This window comes from Mesocricetus auratus, unplaced genomic scaffold (assembly GCF_017639785.1).
Source record: "Mesocricetus auratus isolate SY011 unplaced genomic scaffold, BCM_Maur_2.0 Super-Scaffold_100018, whole genome shotgun sequence".
NCBI classification, from domain to species: Eukaryota; Metazoa; Chordata; class Mammalia; order Rodentia; family Cricetidae; genus Mesocricetus; species Mesocricetus auratus.
This window is the reverse complement of record NW_024429199.1, coordinates 36696968-36715260: the sequence shown is the minus strand read 5'-3', so window position 1 is coordinate 36715260 and position 18293 is coordinate 36696968. Positions and strand designations below refer to the sequence as shown.

At 50.3% G+C, this 18293-nt stretch overlaps 1 protein-coding gene across 1 annotated transcript in view; it reads left to right on the top strand.

Annotated features, from left to right (window-relative positions):
* The first annotated feature begins 414 nt into the window (after positions 1-414).
* The window catches only part of Zc3h12d (zinc finger CCCH-type containing 12D), a 29079-nt gene continuing 11200 nt past the window's right edge, over positions 415-18293 (top strand). Inside the window, exons 1-2 of the mRNA XM_040728171.1 lie at positions 415-1056; positions 7794-8177. Coding sequence (XP_040584105.1) covers positions 7864-8177 — 314 coding nt within the window. The 5' untranslated portion in view covers positions 415-1056; positions 7794-7863. The remainder of the gene's footprint in view (positions 1057-7793; positions 8178-18293) is intronic.

The window sequence follows — 18293 nt, the reverse complement described above, 5'->3', positions numbered from 1 at the left end:
GGCCAACCTAGGCATAGCATGCGTGTTCAACCTCAAATACATACAACGACAATGTTTCAAAAACATCAAGATAGGGCTAGAGTGATGACCCGAGGGTGAGAATGTGCGAATCCATCAGTCGGGTGAAAGACAGGTCTCCCTCCTTCCTCATTACCAACTCTAGTATTCTAAGCTCAGCTTGACTCCCTGGCTATGTCCTTGATGTTTTATCTGGTGGGAGTTGGGCTGCTTGCTATACAGTTTGGTTGCATAACTGTGAAACACCCCAAATTCAGGAAACAAAATCTGGTGTCTGCTCTCTGTAATAACAGCAGAATGCTGTAATGCACAGGCCTGGGGTCAGACTTCTCCTCAGTTAGGGAAGCAGTCACCCATTCCACGAAGGACAGCCGTGAAGAGAGCCACAGCCCCCTGCTCCCCTTATCCCAACGGAAGCCACCACTTGTTGGGACCTCCAGCTTTGTGAATCAAGGGTGGACTGCTTCTCCAAGCCCAAGTCCCATGTGCAACTTGTGAAGAGCTCTGTCCTCTCCCTGTGGTAACACTTCCCTCTTGCAGACTGTGGTCTTGTTTGGCTGAGCAGAAACTTCCCGTAGGAGCATCTTCAAGCGGATGGGCTTCACAGCCACCGGGAGTGGGAACTTAGCAGCCGTTCACACCCTCAGATTCTCCAGGCTTTTTCTCTCGGGACTCCTGGCTCTCCCGGAGGAGGCTCCTGCGGCACAGCCCTCAAGAGAGACTGTTTTGCATGGCTGCTGTACTTTGATTCGTTGACTCAGGCAGAGGCGCGAACTTCCTACCTCGGGCTGCTTTCTTCCTTTTGTTTTTAACACGGAGTTTAAGTACCTTTTGCAACTCAAAGAGACCTGTGCAGGAAGTGGAGCGTAGGCATGGATCGGCTTCTAGCAGGGGTGTGGCCTGGGTTTTCGGGCCTCCTGTGTGGAGTCGCGGAACTCCCGAGGGACTGAGCACTCCCTCGCTGGAGAGCCTTCAGCAGTGAAGGCTCACGGCAGCTGGCCAGCGTCTGCTGTGAGAACCGGGGGACACACCCTGCGGGTGAGTGCTTGTGCCCTGGTATGCCCTGCTGTCAGTTAACGTGGCAGGCGCGGCACAGATCAGTCAAGGGCACGGGAGAAGGGCATGTCAGAGAGCCTGCAGGGGTGAGGACCGCCCTCGGGGTCCTCACGCCTGAAGTTCTTTTAGATGTTCAAATTACCTTAACTGCCCGTTTGGATGCAATGTCTGCTCACTTTTAACAGGGGCTCTTGTGTGTGTGGGGGGGGCGGTGGGGCGTTGATCTTGCCAGCTGAAGTAAAACTGTGGGCTTTGTAGCAAGTTGGATGCTGTGAGGTCGAGTGGGGAAATGGCTTTACCCCGTCTCCAGGCTCATGGAACTGTCTGCCAGTCTAGACTCTGGTTCTTTGGTGTTGCTTCCTGGCTGATGGCAGATCAGGGGCTTCTGCAGCAGTCTCAGGGCTGCTGAGGAGACTGAGTCTCCAGAGCCCTGGAAGCCTGAGCCTGTGTCACCCAAGGTTAGGGACTTTCCCCTAGGCCAAATGATGCTCAACAGAGTCCCTGAAGCCCGGCATGGATAGAGCTTACGGATCATGTCTGTGAATTCTTCAGACACACCTGTAACTTATATAGCAGCAGAGAATGGAGGGGTAAGTTTGAGGAGGAAACAAAAGTCCAGGCCGGGAGTCCATGTTCGTAGCCGCTTGAGTGACAGCAGTCAAGCGATAGAGGCAGCCAAAGTACTCCATTGCTGGAGGAGTGGGCAAATAGAACACGTGGAATACACCTCAGGTGGGCGACTATGCTGCCTCAGAAAGAAGGGAAATTCTGACACGTACCACCTTGAGGAAATTAAGCTTAGCGAAGCAAATGGTGACAGGAGGGCACATGCTGCGAGACTCCATCCGTGTAAGGTGCTCTGAGGTGGCCAAGTTCATAGGGGCAGCGGGAAGATGGCTGCTAATGGGCAGGGAGAATGGATTCCGCAGAAGGAAGAGGTCTAGACATGGGTGGTGGGAACAGTTCTCCAACTTGTGAACGGTTCATCCATGCGGGACTGTGTGCTTAGGAGTGACCAAAACAGGGCTCTGTGTAGCCACCACTAAGCCTAACCCCCAACGAGATACACATACAAACATACATTACAAATTCCCCTTAAAAAGTCAGTGGTGAGGAGATCTAAAAAAAGGATCAGTCCTGTGGGATGAAACCTTAGATTCTCTGTCACTTCCTCAAACTCTAACTGACAAAAACAAAAGAATCTGACCGACAGACAGCTAGCTCCGCCGAGGGGCTGGAGATCTGTGCTGGCCCATCCACCACAGGTTTCCATGGAGTTGTTGAGAGCGGGGCTGGGCTGACATTCTCCTCACTGCGGTGGTTTGAATTCCACTCAAGTGGGGTGCTGAAGGAGAAATTTGGGGCTCGGTGCTGTGGGTATGCACCGGAGGTGGCCACTGGAGGGTGCTCTCTGGCCTGGGAGACAAATGTCACCCCCCTTGGCAGGCTGGTGTCTCTGGGACCCTGGGCAAAGGCTTTTCCCCTCAGCTTCTTCACAGAAACCGCCAGTGGGGCCAGCACTTCCCACCTCACAAGGAGGCTGAGGCTTCCACAGGCTGTGTAGGAGACAGCAGCTCATAATTAGGCAGCGCCTCTACATTTTCTTCTCTTTCTCTCCTCGATTTCCCCGGATGCTCTTGGAGGCAGAGGTTATAGGGCTGCGGCTTGGGGGGGGGGGCGTACCTTCAACCCGGGCTTGCTGCTTCTAGAAGGGATCTTTCCCCCACAGGACCATTGCCTCGGCTGTCAGTCCTGAGGGAGAGAGGGTCGGGACGCGGACCACCGCCATGTCTCATGACGAAATCTGGGAGATTTCGTCACTAATCTATCTGGGCTATTTGTGACTTCCAGTCAAGATTGAGGAAGAAAACGGAGATGAAGCCGTTCAGACTCTCGGGTTTTAAAAATAGCAAGGTCACACTTAAGCAGCCGGGTGTTAACAGCGCGAAGATCATCTCATGGGGGCGTCCAGAGAGCAGGCCCCTGCCCCTTCCAAATCCCCCATGCTTTAAGAGGAACTAAAGCGGCGGTTAAGGTCCCGAGGGGGGATTATTTTCTGAAGTAGGTGAATTCTCTGTTGGTTTTGTGTAAGAACAGCTGTCGGGTGGCACACATACCTCAGAAAAGGCTCTGCGGGATGGCACGCTGACTCCAGGGAAAGAAGCAGCCCCAGGGAAGGCCCTCATGTGGCCAGCTGCCTGCTCACCCCATCAGACACAAGCCTTCTCATTTTAGATGCTCTTGCTTTGGTCCCGCTCTCTCGGCAGCAGTTGTGAAATTAGCTCAGGACTCTTCACAGAGCTGTTCCTTTTGAGACGCAAGGGGTGCCGCTGGGTTGCAATTTAAATGTTTCCATTTCTGCAATGGTAAGATGCTGCCCCCGGTGCTGAGCACATGACTCCAAACGGCAGGTTATTTCTGGACCGCACTGACGGTCACTCTCTGCCGTTTACTAGTTATACAGCCTCGGTGCATATCACCAGGAGAAACAGGAAGTTTAACCAGGCGTTCATAAAAATGATATGGAAACCATGAAAAGCCATAGTGGGAACATGGACGTTTTTCTTTCTGCTGCTGTCTGTCTGTTCTCCCTCTGTCTCTGAAATACAGTGCAGAGGTGCGTGCATGAGCAGCCAGAGGTGGAGTGCTGATGGAGCGTCAAGGTTTGGAAGCTTCCAGAAAATGTAATAGTCAGCTTAGCCCATGGAGGAAACCCTCCCTGTCCGTCCGTCCACCCCCCCCCCCACAGTGTGGGGTGACCCATCAGGCTGATGAGTGTCCAAAGTTTGGTCAAAGTTGGCCCCTAGCGCTGGAAGACAAAGGTCCTGAGGCAGATGAACTACTCACGAGACACAGAAGAAGATAAGGCTAGACCAGGGACTTCTAGTTAAGAGATGGAGGTCAAACAGGGCTGACTGTGAGGCCCTGACTCTCATGTGCATGAGTTTTGACCTTCATGTAGGATGGAGGGATGAGGAGTTTGGAGAAAAGAGGAGAGCTCCAGCTTAGACCATCCATGAGTGTGTGTGTGTGTGTGTGTGTGTGTGTGTGTGTGTGTGTGAAACTCCTCAGTGATGGAGCCTTTGGGTAGTGGCTAGGCACTTAGGTAGCGGGGTGGAGCAAACTCCGTGCTGAGACCCTGGTGTCCTCTCAGAAGGCCTCACAGCTCTTTGAGGACGTCTCTGGCCTCTCCTTGCACACGTTTTACTTATTTAAGTCCCATAGCTTGATTCTCTCAGGAGCTCAAACTCAGCTCATTAGATTTGGTGCTGGGTGCCCTGATGAATCCCACAACCACCTCTCCAGACCTTCCAAAAGGAGATTAGTCATTCCCCACGCACACCTTGAAGGACATTTCTCCTTTTCCTTCTTTAGAATGTTTTCTTAGATTAGCTTGCTTTATGTGTATGAGTGTTTTGCCTACATGTATATATGTGCGCTGAGTGTCTGCCCGGTGCAGTTAGAGGCCAGAAGAAGGCGTTGATTGCCTGGAACTGGAGTTACAGATGGGTATGAGCTGACTCAGGTCCTTTACAAGAACAGCAAGTGCTCTTAACTACTGAGCCATCTTTCCAGCTCCCAAAAGCACATCTCCTTTTCTAATCAAAACAGTCATTCTGGGCTAGTGAGGGCACTTGCTGCAAAGCCTGGTGACCAGAGTTGCAACCCCAGGACCCAAGCTGGTGGAGGGAGAGAATAGGATCTTATAAGTTGTGCTCTGACCGCCACATGAGCACTCTGGCACACAAAACAATCACACACACGCACACACACACACACACACACACACACACACACACAAATAAATGTAAAAAAAAGAACAAAAAAGCCAAACCCCAAAACAACCAATCATGTTTATTTTGGATTTACGAATTACTACTTGGTGTGTTTTCCCGAGTAGACTGTGTTGAGACTAGACTGTTCTTTTTTTTTCCCCTGTGGAGCCAGTGGGAAGAAGGCAATCAGTAAGTTTGTTGCCTGGAGGAGTGAGAGGAAGGGACAATGTCAGGGTGGGTGTGGGGGGCGAGGTGGGTGTGGGGGGCGTGGGGGCGGGGTGGGTGTGCAAAATGGCCAGGACACAGGGTGAATGACTTCAGGATGTCAAAGGGCACAAGAGGCTGTCTCCTTTGGGGCCTCTGGAGGGTGCTGTTCTTTGAGATTTAAAACTCCAGGAAAAACGTGGGAAAAGAGGAAAACTCCAGCTTAGACCGTCCATTTAAAAAGTGATTGAGCTAGACCATGGTGGTGCACCCCTTTAATGCTGGCACTCGGGAGACTGAGGCAGGTGGATATTTGTGAGTTTGAGGCCAGCCTGGTCTACAGATTGAGTTCCAGGACAGCCAGAGAAACCCTGCCTCAAAAAACCTAAATAAATAAATATATGGTCAATTGAACTCCTCAATTCTGCCAGGTGCCGCACTAAGTAATGGTGACCCTGAAATAGACAGGTCAGAACAATTGAGTTTCATGAGGAAAATAAATGATAACTCATGTGCAACCATCCCAAAGGTGGTGGTGCATTGTGGTGGGTGGCATGACCAAGCTCTCTTTAGATCTGTAGAATCCGGGAGGATCCCTCTGAGTGCTGTGTGAATTGAAATTTAAAGTTTGGCAAACCCCAGAGTGACAAGCATGTGTGTGAGAGCATCCTGGAATATTTAGATATGGGGGAGAGACTCATTTCACCCTAAGGATTAGATGAACCACTGGTGGGGTGGCTGGGGCCACAGCCACTGGGTGTGTTCTGGTTGCCCAGGAACTTGGCAGCTCTTCTATAGTCACCAGGGGCTGCAGTAGAGCATCTTTTTAAGCAGAGGGAAATATGGTCAGATTGTGTTAGAAACACAGGGCTGGGGCCAAGTCAGATGAGCTTGGACAGAGTTGGAGTGGGAGGTGAGCATGTCTGGGTGGCCACAATGCCTTGCTGCCACCTAGAAGGCTGTGTTTGAAATGCGTTGCACCTGGCAGGCTCTGGCCTCGTTAACTCTGTCCTTTTTCTTGCCCTGCATGGAAAGGGCTGTAGACATGCTGTAAGAGAGTCATACGGGAGAATGGGATAGAAAAATAAGGAATCCACAGCACTGGGAGGGGGGGGTGGGGTGAAAGGAGAATGTGCAAGAATCTTCAACCAGCAGGATCTGCAGCCGGAAAATACAAGACAACTACGTTTCTATCATTTGGCATATGGTTAGCCCTAAAGAACACCATTTGCCCACCCACCCACCCATCCATGCATGCATCCATCCATCCATCCATCTATCCATCCACCTATCCATCCATTCATCCATCCATCCATCCTTCTATCCATCCATCCATCCATCCATCCATCCATCCATCCATCATCAAATTTGATGCTGGGCATGCAGTGGGCAGACCCAAGAAACTGGCTGGAAAAGATGCTCAAGACGTGTTTTCAAGGAGAAAAGCAAGCTGCTAACATACAGCATGGTGTCGTGCATGCAAAAAAAAAAACCAGAAACAATACTCCACTAATATGCAAGTAGGTGCTCAGAGAAAGTGCTGGAGAGATGGAGGCCCATGGTCAGCACAGGAAGCACTGAGAGTGGGGGGTCGTGAGGGGGGATGGAGGGTGGAGTGAGGGGCAGTAGGGGGTGAGAGTGAGGGGGAGTGGGCTGTGTATTATACCTTCCTTCTACTTCTCCGTTGTTTGACTCTTGCACAGTAACTACGTCTTCAAGTTTATTTCTACATTTTAAGACATTTTTAAAGGTTGTCGAGTTTGTTTGTTTATGTGACTAGCACAGAGACCCAATGTGTCCTGAATATTCTCATTTTCTCCTTTTGAACACATCTGTCAGGCATAGTCCCTTCCTTGTCACCCGCCACACAGGGAGGCCATGCCTGATGCCCCCACAGGAAGAGCCAAATTTGAGTCAGGACCCTTTCTTTTCAAGGTTCCGTGTGATCTGAATGTAAATGGAGCCAGAGTGCAGAATTGAATTCCTGGGTAGCCTTGCCTTTCTGGGAGGGGCCCTCTTCTGTGACTGTTCTCCCTGGGAGTGAGCCAGCAGCCTAGACTGCCTGCCAGGTCTGCTACAACAGTCTTGGCAAATGAAGGCTGACACAATTGAACATCACTGCTGCAAGTTCGGGATCAGAGTCAGTGATGTTGGATCCTTCCTAGACCTGGCTCCCCAAGCAGTCCCTTCACCCTCCTAAGGTCGTGTGTGTGTGTGTGTGTGTGTGTGTGTGTGTGTGTGTGTGTGTGTGTGTGTGTGAGTGTCCGGTCTAGAGTGCCTTGCCTCCTCTTGTGGAACAACTATTGCAAGGTGAAGGTATGCCCCCAAGGGCCTGATTTGAAAGGCCCTGTCTCTAAATACAGTCTGAGGTATTGGTGCTAAGCACTTCAGTACAGAAATCTGGGTGGATACCATCTCGCTCCTAACAGAGAGTCTCTAAATAGATTTCCCTGACTTGGTGCCCTACTCAGCCCCGGCCCCCCTGGGCCCTGGCCAGTGTTCCCTGCACGGCACTCGGGACCAAAGGGCTCAGAGAACACGCTAGTAAAAGAAGCGTGATTGCATCTGTGGCTGGCAAGCCACACCAAGCGACTGAAAATCCCCAAGGGGACCAGGCAAGGCGTGATTTCCTGACAGCTAGCGCCAGGAGGGAGGAGCGCACACAGCATGCCCTCCTCACCCAGTGGCCCCGCTGCCAGGCTGCTCAGCAAACACCTGACTACTGCTTTTTCTTTTTAGCTCATGCCTGTGCAGCTCTGCTTGGAGGAAGCCCAGGGCAGGAGCCGTGCCAGGCAACAGTTGGCACGATATGGAGCGCCGGAACAAGATGGAGTTTTTCCAGAAACTGGGCTACAGCCAGGACGACGTGGTCAGGGTGCTGGGCAAACTGGGCGATAGTGCATTGGTCAACGATGTGCTGCAGGAGTTGATCCAGACCGGTAGCCGCCCAAGGGCCCAGGAGGATCCAGCCAACAGCACCGGGATAGTGCTGACACCCCGGGGAAGCTGCGGGATCCGGGACTCTGCCCAGCAGGGCCTGGGACCCGGCCTGGAAGAGGCTGGTGGAGACCCAGCCAGCTCCCTGCGGCCCATAGTGATCGATGGCAGCAATGTGGCCATGAGGTAGTGTCCTTGCTTTCCTTCATGCTATTTCTGGGTGAGACCTCGATCTCAGGAGTCCAGGGAACCATTTTCCTCTCTGTGATTTGGTCAGAAGAACTTTAGGCACAATGGATGAGTTTTTTTAACTATAGCACAAAGTAATAGGCTTCCTGATGACATAGTGACAGTCATGCTTTGGCCATATAGTCCCTTTCCATTGCCCCCTTTCGTCTCTCCTCCTCTCCTCCCACTGGTCTCCTTCCTCCTCAACACATAGCCCCTCTTCTGTTTGTACAGACATAAAAAGTCTCGAATCCATATACATGTCATCTTTGACTTTCCAAGTCTGGTTTATATTGCTCAAAAAGGTGAATCGCAAATTCCATCGGTTTTCCTGCAAATGACACCATCATCATTTTTTTTTATAACTTATGCCCCATTGTGTAAACATACCCCACTCTTAGCATCCATTTGTCTGGTGGTGGGTATCTAGACTGATTCTATAACCCAAATATTGTACACAGGGGTGTGAAAGCATCTTGGTGCCAGGCCTGATTTAGATTCTTCTGGCTATAGATAGGTCAAATGGTAGTTCTAATTTTACTTTGTTGGTTCTTTTTCTGTTCTTTCGTCGTCGTTGTTCTTATTCCCTTATTTTAGATCAGGCTTTGCACCCCTGTTCTCTCTGTCTTAGTAACTGTTGCCGACTGTGTTCTCTGACAGAGGGGAGTTGTGAGAATGTAAGCTACAAAACGTGCCCGCTGTGGTGAGCTCAGCAAGTTGGTCAGTGACAGCGTCCACAGGAGACACAGTCTCCGGAGGGAAGGGGGAAAGGGATGGACAGGAGCTCAGGGCTAGGCGTTAGCAGGTATGGCTCCCCCAGAGTCTGTCCCCAGCCAGCTGCATTATTCTGGGAAGCCAAGAGTGCTCAGTTCCTCTCTGCACAGAGCAAGCCAGTAGGGTCTCCACTGTCCACCTCAGGGCTTGAGAACCACAATTCGAGAAGTGCTTGGGTTGTGTTCAAAGCCCTCTGCTGGGGGCTGGTGGGGAGGCCAGGCTGCATTTCCCACTAAAGCTGAAAGGAGGGTGTGTGGCCTCTCCCTTCCCGGGCCCTTGAGCTGCAGATAGGGCTAGGTCAGTCTTTGTAACTTGGCTTCTATGTGCTTGGGGATTCCAGCCTGATGGCTTGTGTGGTTATTGTGCCTGACTTGGCAAGGCTCCGTCCGCTGTGGCCCAGTCTCCCAGGCTGCCACGCTGAGAGCTGGGTGAGGAGGGCATTGCGCAAACTTGGCCGAGGTACAGCTGGGCAGAGGGCAGAGCCATAGGAAATTGTTCACTCGCAGCTATAAATACTCGTACTTCCCTTTCTAAAAGCTGAGTAGGAATTCCGAAAAGCAGTTATCAGCGGCTCCAAATGTGTCACCAGGCATCCGAAGCTTCCCCCCACCGGAGGGGTGGGGGTGGATTTGAGCTCACTTTGAATTTGGCATTGTAGGACAGAAGTTTGGAATGGTTCAGCCCAGTGTGACCCAGCCTCAGGGCTGTCCCCACGTGCCCAGAACCTGTGTCCCAAGGTCACCCGTTCCGTTTTTCACCTGCTAGATTAGCCCGCAGAGATAGTGTCAAGGGATCATGGAGCCCCTCCCCCCTTCTCCCTGGGACTGTTGTGCATTCTGTTTCTCTGTTTCACTGTCTCACATACACCCTCTTTTGGCAGCAGAAGGGAAACCATGGTATCTTGCTCTCTGGGGGTGTTAAAGGGACAGTTTTACCTAGGCTAGGGTGTCTCTATTGTTGGGGTGAAAACACCATGATCATGAGTAACTTGGGGAGGAAAGGGTTTAGTTGGCTTCCAGGTTACAGCCCATCACCAAGAGAAGAGGTTCTGAAACCGAGGCCGAGGAAGTATGGCATGTATCGACCTGCTCCGCATGGCTTCCTCAGCCTGCTTCTTTATACCCCAGGACCTGCCCAGAGGCGGCACTACCCGCAACGGTCTGCACCCTCCACATCGATCTCTAACTAAGAAAATGCCCCCACAAACTTGCTTATAGACCAGTCTTATGTTTCCCTCTCGCTTGATAACTCTAACTTATGTCCGGCTGACAGTAAACTGGCCAGGACAGGGGCTTGAAGGAATCTGGTAAAGGCACTTGTTGCCACATGTGATGACCTGAGGTTCCCCCCTGGGACTCACGGTGGAGAAAGAGACGAGGACTCTTGTTAACTGTCTTCTCCCATATGTAAATATTTTAGAAAGTCCAATATGCTCCAACAGCTCTAGAAAGTGCGGAGGGAAGAGGTGCCTGGCCTCTGGTGACCCGGGCGAAGCTCCCTGGGCAGGGGTTGAGAGAGGGTTTGAAGGTAAGTTGTCACCGCACAGATCGAAGCCCCGGGGTGTTAGGAGCTTCCTGAGTTGGGGTGAAAGCAGCAGAATGGTCCCAGGGCAAAAAGACTTCTTCAGGATGGCGTTTTCTCTTTGGGGGTCAGAGAACACTGTGAAGGATGAGGCTAGGGCGCTCACAGTGGGGGGGGGTGGTTCTTTGGATGGGATTCAAATTGAAACCACTTCCTCTATTTGTAGATAACTATGAAGTGTCCTAGGTCAATCCGTTCACTATGACCACTGCCACCTCCAGACGTGTAGCTGTGATCAGTTTTGTCTTTCCATGCTCAGTCTGTGTGGGTTACAAATGGAAACCATTACACAGACTTACAGCAAAGAATGTGTCAAGGTCTAAGTGTTTTCATGTACTTTCTGTCTACAAAATACCTCTGTATGACACACCACACACACACACACACACACACATCCCTCTTTGCGCGTTGGATCCCCAGGGAAAAAGCACAAATTATATAATGTTCCTTTGACTGTGGATATTAATTCATTTCTTTCAGAGACAAGCTCTAAGAGCATGGAGGGGGATGTGTATGTCCATTCCTCTTCCTCTACTGTCCCCTCCAGTGGGAGTCTCCACAAGACCAGTGTTCCCAGGGCCAGGCAGATCCTCAACCATGAGACAGTTGCCCCCCAGAGAGTCCCCCTTTATAGGGAACGGAGGGCGGAAATTCAAAATGGTGTCTCATTGCCTACTGAACACAGAATTTTAATAATGCCACAAGGATGCTTTTAGGAACACCCCCCCACCCGCCTCTTCTTTGAGGCTTATACAATCCCAGTTTGCTTTGGGAAGTCAGGCTGCTGCCTGGTCCTGTGGGGCTGCGGGGGACTTAAAGCTTCAGTGGGACACGTGACATGTGTGTTACCCTGTTACCCCTAACATACGAGAGTGTAGCTCCTGTTGGCAGGGGCATCATCCACAGCTGGCTATCACCCACCCCTGGAGCTTGTGGTGGCCCATGTCTTTGCTTACAGGGATCAACACTGACTTTTGATAACAATGCTTGCTCCCTGAGAAAGGGAGGTCGGCCCCCAGAATCAGTACAGGACACACCCAGACAACAAAGGAAAATTATTACCCTGGAGGGACTAGTGGGGTTGGGGGAGGCCGCAAAGGCTGCAGCAGCAGCAGGCAGGCAAGCATGCTAGCAAGTGAGCGGGCAAGCGTGTGGTCCAGCAAGAGAGCAAGTGGGCGTTTCTGCAGGAGCCGGCTTTTAAGGGGAAAGGGGCGGGGTCTGTGCAAGGGTGGGCTGGGGAATCTACCTGGACATATTAATGCATTGTGATGGTTGGAGCTTGATGTTCAGTCTTAGGAATGAGTCAGTGGCCAAATAAGGGACTCCATAGACCTTGGGGACTAGCTTTCCGACTGTACGTTTTAGCAAGGGAAAGGGAAGGGGGTGAAAAGGTAAAAGCTGTCTGCAATGTTTGCCGTGCTCAGGCTTGCTAGAACCTCCTCACCCCCGCCTCCCAATCATTGGGAAGGTTCCAGAAGTTCCCCACAGGCCAACACCTGTTGTCATTTGATGGCTTAAAATGACACGTCTTCATGTGCTTTTGTGTCTGGCGTGCAGAAGTCTGAACGGAGCTTTTGGGTTAAAATCCTGTCCACAGACCTGAGTTCCTTTTTGGAAGCCCTAAGGCAGAGTCCATTTTCTATGGATCTGGGGCCCATTGACTTTCAAAGCCATCGACAGCTCGAAATGGTAGGCAGCATGGAATATCTGCTCACATACCGCTGCTTCTCGGCAGAGAAGGTGTATAGATTTTAATAAGTAATTAAAGGACGTGTGATCCCCAAAGCATGAGGGACCACTGACATACAGTGAGAAGTTATAGATAATGCACCAAGCCACCTACCCTGTGTCCATACAGTTTGTCTCCCATCCAAGTACTAACCAGGCCCAACCCTGCTTAGCTTCCGAGATCAGACGAGATCGGGCACGTTCAGGGTGGTATGGCCGTAGACCCATACAGTATGTCTAAGAAGGGCCATCTGTCTTTGTATCAGAACCTCCCAGCTGCTGAGGAAGGGCTCTGAGGTCAGTACTTGACTCAAGTTAGACCCAGGTTCTGGTGCAATGCCCCCAACAGTGCATCTCTATATAGAAGTTTCTGTGCCTTTCTCTCTTGGACCCTTCAGGCTGTTTAGACCAAAGCTGTTGGTGATGGTTGAGCCTAGATGAACTGGACTGGGTCTTGGATTGAAAGCTTTTTATGAGTAAGAAGGATGTATTTGTTCAGGGTGCACTGGGCCTTGAGATTTATGAAACACATTCTGATCATGTCTCATGGGCACAGAAGCGTAACAAGCTTATAAAAGCCTTCAGTTTCCTTGTTTTAATGACAAGGGCTTCTGTGGGTTCCTCTAAGTGGGACTGGCCACTTACTCTTTGACATTCTGTGAGAGAGAGTCAGATAAATGAGAACCCTGAGTGGATGAGCACTGTACCAGGCCCTGGGACGCCAGGCCTCACATGTATTCCACAGCCTTCCTGCACGTCCCCTGTCCACACAGGAAAACAGAAAGGCAGAGGCAGAGGACCCAATGTATCTTTTCCTGAAAGTTCAAGTTCTGACCACGTGTCCAAGGCTGGCCAAGACAATTGAGAAGGTGGAAAGGTCCGTGGTTGCAAGACTGCTGTGGAAGTTATTTGCTACCTGTGGCTGTGGAACCCTTGGAAGGTGGCTAGTAGCATAGAGGACTTGAGTGTTAAAAGTCGTTTCCTTTTCATGCATCTGGATTAACTGTAATGGCTGCACGAGCTGACTAAGTGTGTGTCCAGCTTTTTGGTTTGACCAGCTGAGGAGCCTCCAGGAGTCCTAGACCTTATTCTTATTTTTCCTGAGAACTATTTACACAATTAAGAAGTTTGACTAAGCGACTTCAGAAGACTTAAAAAACAAAACAAAACTCTGACATGCTAAGATTCAAAGCACTTATTTTGCAAGTTCTAGAAAGAGATGAGGGCATTCTCCTTGTCAGGGGACTTCTCTCCTCAGAGACACGGTAACTTGCCTAAGGTGACAAAGCAAGAAAACTCCAGCTCTGGGCTTCGTGCTCTTTCCAAAGCCACCCATCACCACCTTCTCGTCCCCAGATCTTCTCACCTCTATCGTTCCCATCCCTGCAATTTCCCATCATCCCTGCTAGTCCCCATCCCTGTAGTCTCCCCTCTCCTTGCGTCTGGCCTGTGAAATGACTACAGGCCAGGCAACCATGTCCCCATAGGCCTTTGGCCTGGTGTCAAAACCCTCTTGTGTGGCTTGCGGCCCTCTGGATAGGGTGCCAGCTATGGACAGGATGTCCCAGACCCCTAGTCCCTTCATCAGCGGTATGTAGGGCCAGTACCAAGTCACTTCCTGCCACCGCCAATGATGGGATCCCCCAAGCATCATGTGCACTTAGAATGGTGGCTGTGATAGACTCACAGGCCAGAGAATCCTTTCCATTGCAGCCCCTTCAAGGGGCACACACACGAATGCGTGTGAGTGTGTGCGTGTGTGTTCATGTAAAGGAGAGGGGGATGTTAGCTGTCTATCTTTTCTCTAGACACCTGGCCTCAAGGTAAACGTCCGGAGATGCACTTTATTTACTGATACAGGCACAGTTTCATGTAGCCAAGGCTGGCTTTGACCTCTCTATGAAGCAGAGGATGACCCTGATCTTCTCATTCCCTGCCTCCTCTGCTGGAGTGCTGGGATTGCAGACACACGCCACTGTGCTTGGTTTTATGTGGTGCTGGGGATGGAACCCAAGACTTTGTGCATTCTAGGCTACCACTCTACCACTAAGCCACACCCCTCCCTACCTTTTACCCGGCCCCTCTCTTCCCACAGCAGCCCCCTCACCAGGCTGCTTTCTTTTCTTTTAAGACAAGGTCTTGCTATGTGGCCTAAACTGGCCCTGAACTTCATACACCCACCCGCCTGCAGTCTCCAAGTACTAGGATTAGAGACGGTAACCACTGTGTCTTAGCCTCTGAGTACTAGGATTAGAGATGGTAACCACTGTGCCTGGGATCAGGTGCCATTTTACTTTTGGGCTGGGGTCTTGGGCGCCTACTCAAATTTCTGCCTCATAAAAAGAGCGCAGACCAGGCGTTGGTGGCACACGCCTTTAATCCCAGCATTCAGGAGGCAGAGGCAGGTGAATCACTTTGAGTCCAAGGACCAAGTTCCAGGACAGTCAGCACTGTTACACAGAGAGAAACCCTGTCTAGGAGAGAGAGAGAGAGAGAGAGAGAGAGAGAGAGAGAGAGAGAGAGAGAGAGAGAGAGAGAGAGAGAGAGAGAGAGAGAGAGAGAAGGCAACCAAGGCAGCCCCTTGTCAAGCCTCTTTCCTTGCACTGCCTGGATTGGGTAGACCTCACTAGGCAGATTCAGAGAACCAACACTTGAGCCCCCAATAAGAAACTGGGCAGAAATAGCTCAGCACTTCCATCTCAGAGTCCCAAGATATCCTTGTTCATCCCCCTCCCCATGACCATGACCCTTTACTCCAGAGGTCATCCTGTGTTCTCCTGACTTCTACAAGGACTTCTTGGACACTAGTCAGAACGCAGTCTGTATAATTATATTGCCTAGTTTGTGAAAATGACAGTCCTCTTAACTGGCTGACACGGGCACAGTTGTCAAGTAGGCAAAATTTGTTTCGGACACCAACCACTTCCTTTTTCTACCCTCCCAATATTCAAACCCTCTGGGCCCTCATTTCCCTTCCCATGGCCTCATGGTAGCTGGTTCCCAGTGTCTGTCAGCCTCTCCATGGACAGTCCTCCAAGTGTGATCACTCTCATTGCTCAAGACTTGCTCTCAGGGCCTCAGAGGTTTTGTGGAAAGGAAGGAAGGGTTTGTAGTGCCTGTTAGGCCTGTTGCGTTACCACCAGATCAGAGAGCTGGCATATATATTTCTTTGCTTTGGTTTCTGTGAGGGTAAAATGGGGTGGAAGCCACCTCCTCAAAGGAACAATGCAAGGATGAAATACGACCCTGCAGACAGATCTCTTTAATGACAGTCCCCATTCTCCTAGGAAGAGACACCGAAGCCCTTTCCTTTTCTTCTTGTTGTTTTAAGACAGGGTCTTACATAGACCAGGCTATCCCCAAGCTCACAATGTAGCCAAAGATGATCTTGATCTTCTGATGGTCCTGTCTCTACTTCCTGAGTGTTGAAATTACAAGCATGTGCCACCATAATGCCAAGGCTTGGACATTCTGGGCAAATGATGTCCTTAGGCCCTGCACTCTGAACCTTTTGAAAGAGGATTTTTGTAGTCTAGGCTGGACTGAAACTCACTATTGGACAAGGAAAGTCTCAAGCTTACCAAGGACCATAGTTAGACACCATTCTGTAAAGAGAAGCTTTTTCCTTGAGAGAAGCCTGGTTCTAGAGCTGCATCAGTCCCAAATAAACACACAGGAGGCTATATTAATTATGAAGCTGTTGGCCTTGTTTGTTTCTTACTGGCTAGCTCTGACTTAAGTAATTACCCCATAATTGTTAATCTAAGTATGCTTCTTACTGGAGAATAGTTCCGGGCTTCCTACCCCATGGCGTTACATCTTGACTCTTTGTGTGTTTCTCCTTCTCAGAGTTCTCCTGGACTCCTAGTCCCACCTATCTAGATTCCTATTGGCTCAACAGTGCTTTATTGACAAATGCACAGGACTTCCCCCAACAGTCGTGTGTGTGTGTGTGTGTGTGTGTGTGTGTGTGTGTGTGTGTGGTTTGGTTTTCTGTTTTGACAAGGGCTTGCTAGTAAGCAGCCAGGCTAACCTCCCAACTCCAGGCAATTCTTCTGCGTCAGCCTTCTGAGTGCTGAGATTAAAAGTGTGCATCACCATGTCAGGCTGGGTGAATGTTCTTAAATGCTAGCAAGTGTCTGTGTGTGTAATGGAGTCTACTAAGTCAACGGGTGCTTTCCCAAGGATTTAACAGAGAACCGGAGGAAAGGAGAGGAGTGAATTGGGTGAGCAGACAGAAATGGCTGCTGCCAGCTCACTGATGGCATCCAGGAAGGAGTGTGATTAAATAAACAGCTGGAGGAAAACCAGAGGTTGAGAATCAGGGAGCAGAAAACGGTCTAGTCTGGAGGTCAGGTTCCACCACATCCATGGCTCAGTGGGTTGATTTTGCCTTCACAGTGTCCGAGATCCAGCCACTCGTCTCTGTCTCCAGCATCAGTGGCCCAGATTGAGCAAGTTCAAATGAAGCCTTCAGGTTCCCGGTCCCCCAGAGGGTACTCGGCTGTCCCTTTCCCTGGCTTCCAGAGAACAGCACCCCTGGCTGTTTTCTTTCTTGTCCCTTGGAGAGATCCTTTCTGTCTCTTTTGTAAGAGACCCGCTACCCCTGCCTAAAATGAGCAACTCATTCCAGGCCAAGCTCAAGACCTCAGACTTCCTTTCTGGCAGTCGAGTAATTCTGTCCAAGCTGCGGTTTCAACTTTTGCTTAGCAAGGGTGATCTACAACTTTTGCCACTCAGATCTCCTCTGACCTCTTCCTATTCACCTAATGTGTTCACCTCATAGTCACAAAACTTTCCCCAAGTCGCTCTATGTCCAAAGCCAAACTTATGAGTGTTTTATTTCCCCTCCAGTCAGAGCTCTTCCAGAGTTCTTGTCAGTGCACAACCCGCCGTGCATTCATGCAAGGAACCTGGAAGTATCTGATACCTTTTTCTCTGTTACTTCCACACCCAGAAACTGAGTTCTGGCACCTTCTAAATGTCCCCCAAATCCACTATCTGTCCTCTTTTACTCAGCAGCAGCAGCAACAGCAGCTCAGGCCTAACCCCTGACTCCTGTTTGAGACCCCTAAAGCTTCATCTCTCATACCTCGTGCCCAACTCACTGTCCTCTATGGGCCAGCTAAGTTTTGTGAGCCACACATGGGTGGCCAGCATATTCTTATATCTATTTCAAAGACAAAACACCTTTGAATCTACATCTCTCAGTCCTCTAACATGAAGAAAGATGATCCCACACACCCTTTCTTCCATAGCAGGGTCTTGTGTAGCCCAGGCTAGCCTCAATATATAGCCAAGGATGACCTTAGACTTTTGATCCTCCTGTTTCTACCTCCAAGATACAAGAATTAAAGAAATGTGCCATCATTCCCTGTTTAAGAAGATGATCCTTTTTCCCCTTGAGACAGGGCCTCACTGTGCATCCCTGGCTGGTCTGGAAGTCATTATGTAGTCCAGGCTGACCCAGAGCTCACAGAGATTCACTTTCCTCTGCCTCCTGAGTGCTGGGTTTAAAGATATTTACCACAATGTCTGGCTAGGATGATGATTTGTTTGTTTGTTTGTTTGTTTTGTTTTTCAAGACAGGGTTTCTCTGTAGCTTTGGAGCCTGTCCTGGAACTTACTCTGTAGACCAGGCTGGCCTGGAACTCACAGAGATCCACCTGTACTGGGATTAAAGGCATGCACCGCCACCACCAGACTAGGATGATAATTTTTAAGAGGCCTAAAAGATGCAGCAAGGTCTCACATAGTCCTTTTTCTGCAGCGTTGATGTCTTTGGTGGGATTTGTGGAGCACTGGTTCCTTGCTTGGGCTTGGGAGCCCTGGCAGAGCCGGTACAATCATCTCTCACAGGACATGCAATTCTGCAGATGGCTGATCTTGTCTATTTCATGATTCTCTGTATTTTTCTTCAGTGTTGGCTCTTAGTACCTTAAGCTAAAGAGCAGACAGGTCAATTACCCCTTGGAATGTGTCCCCTCCTCG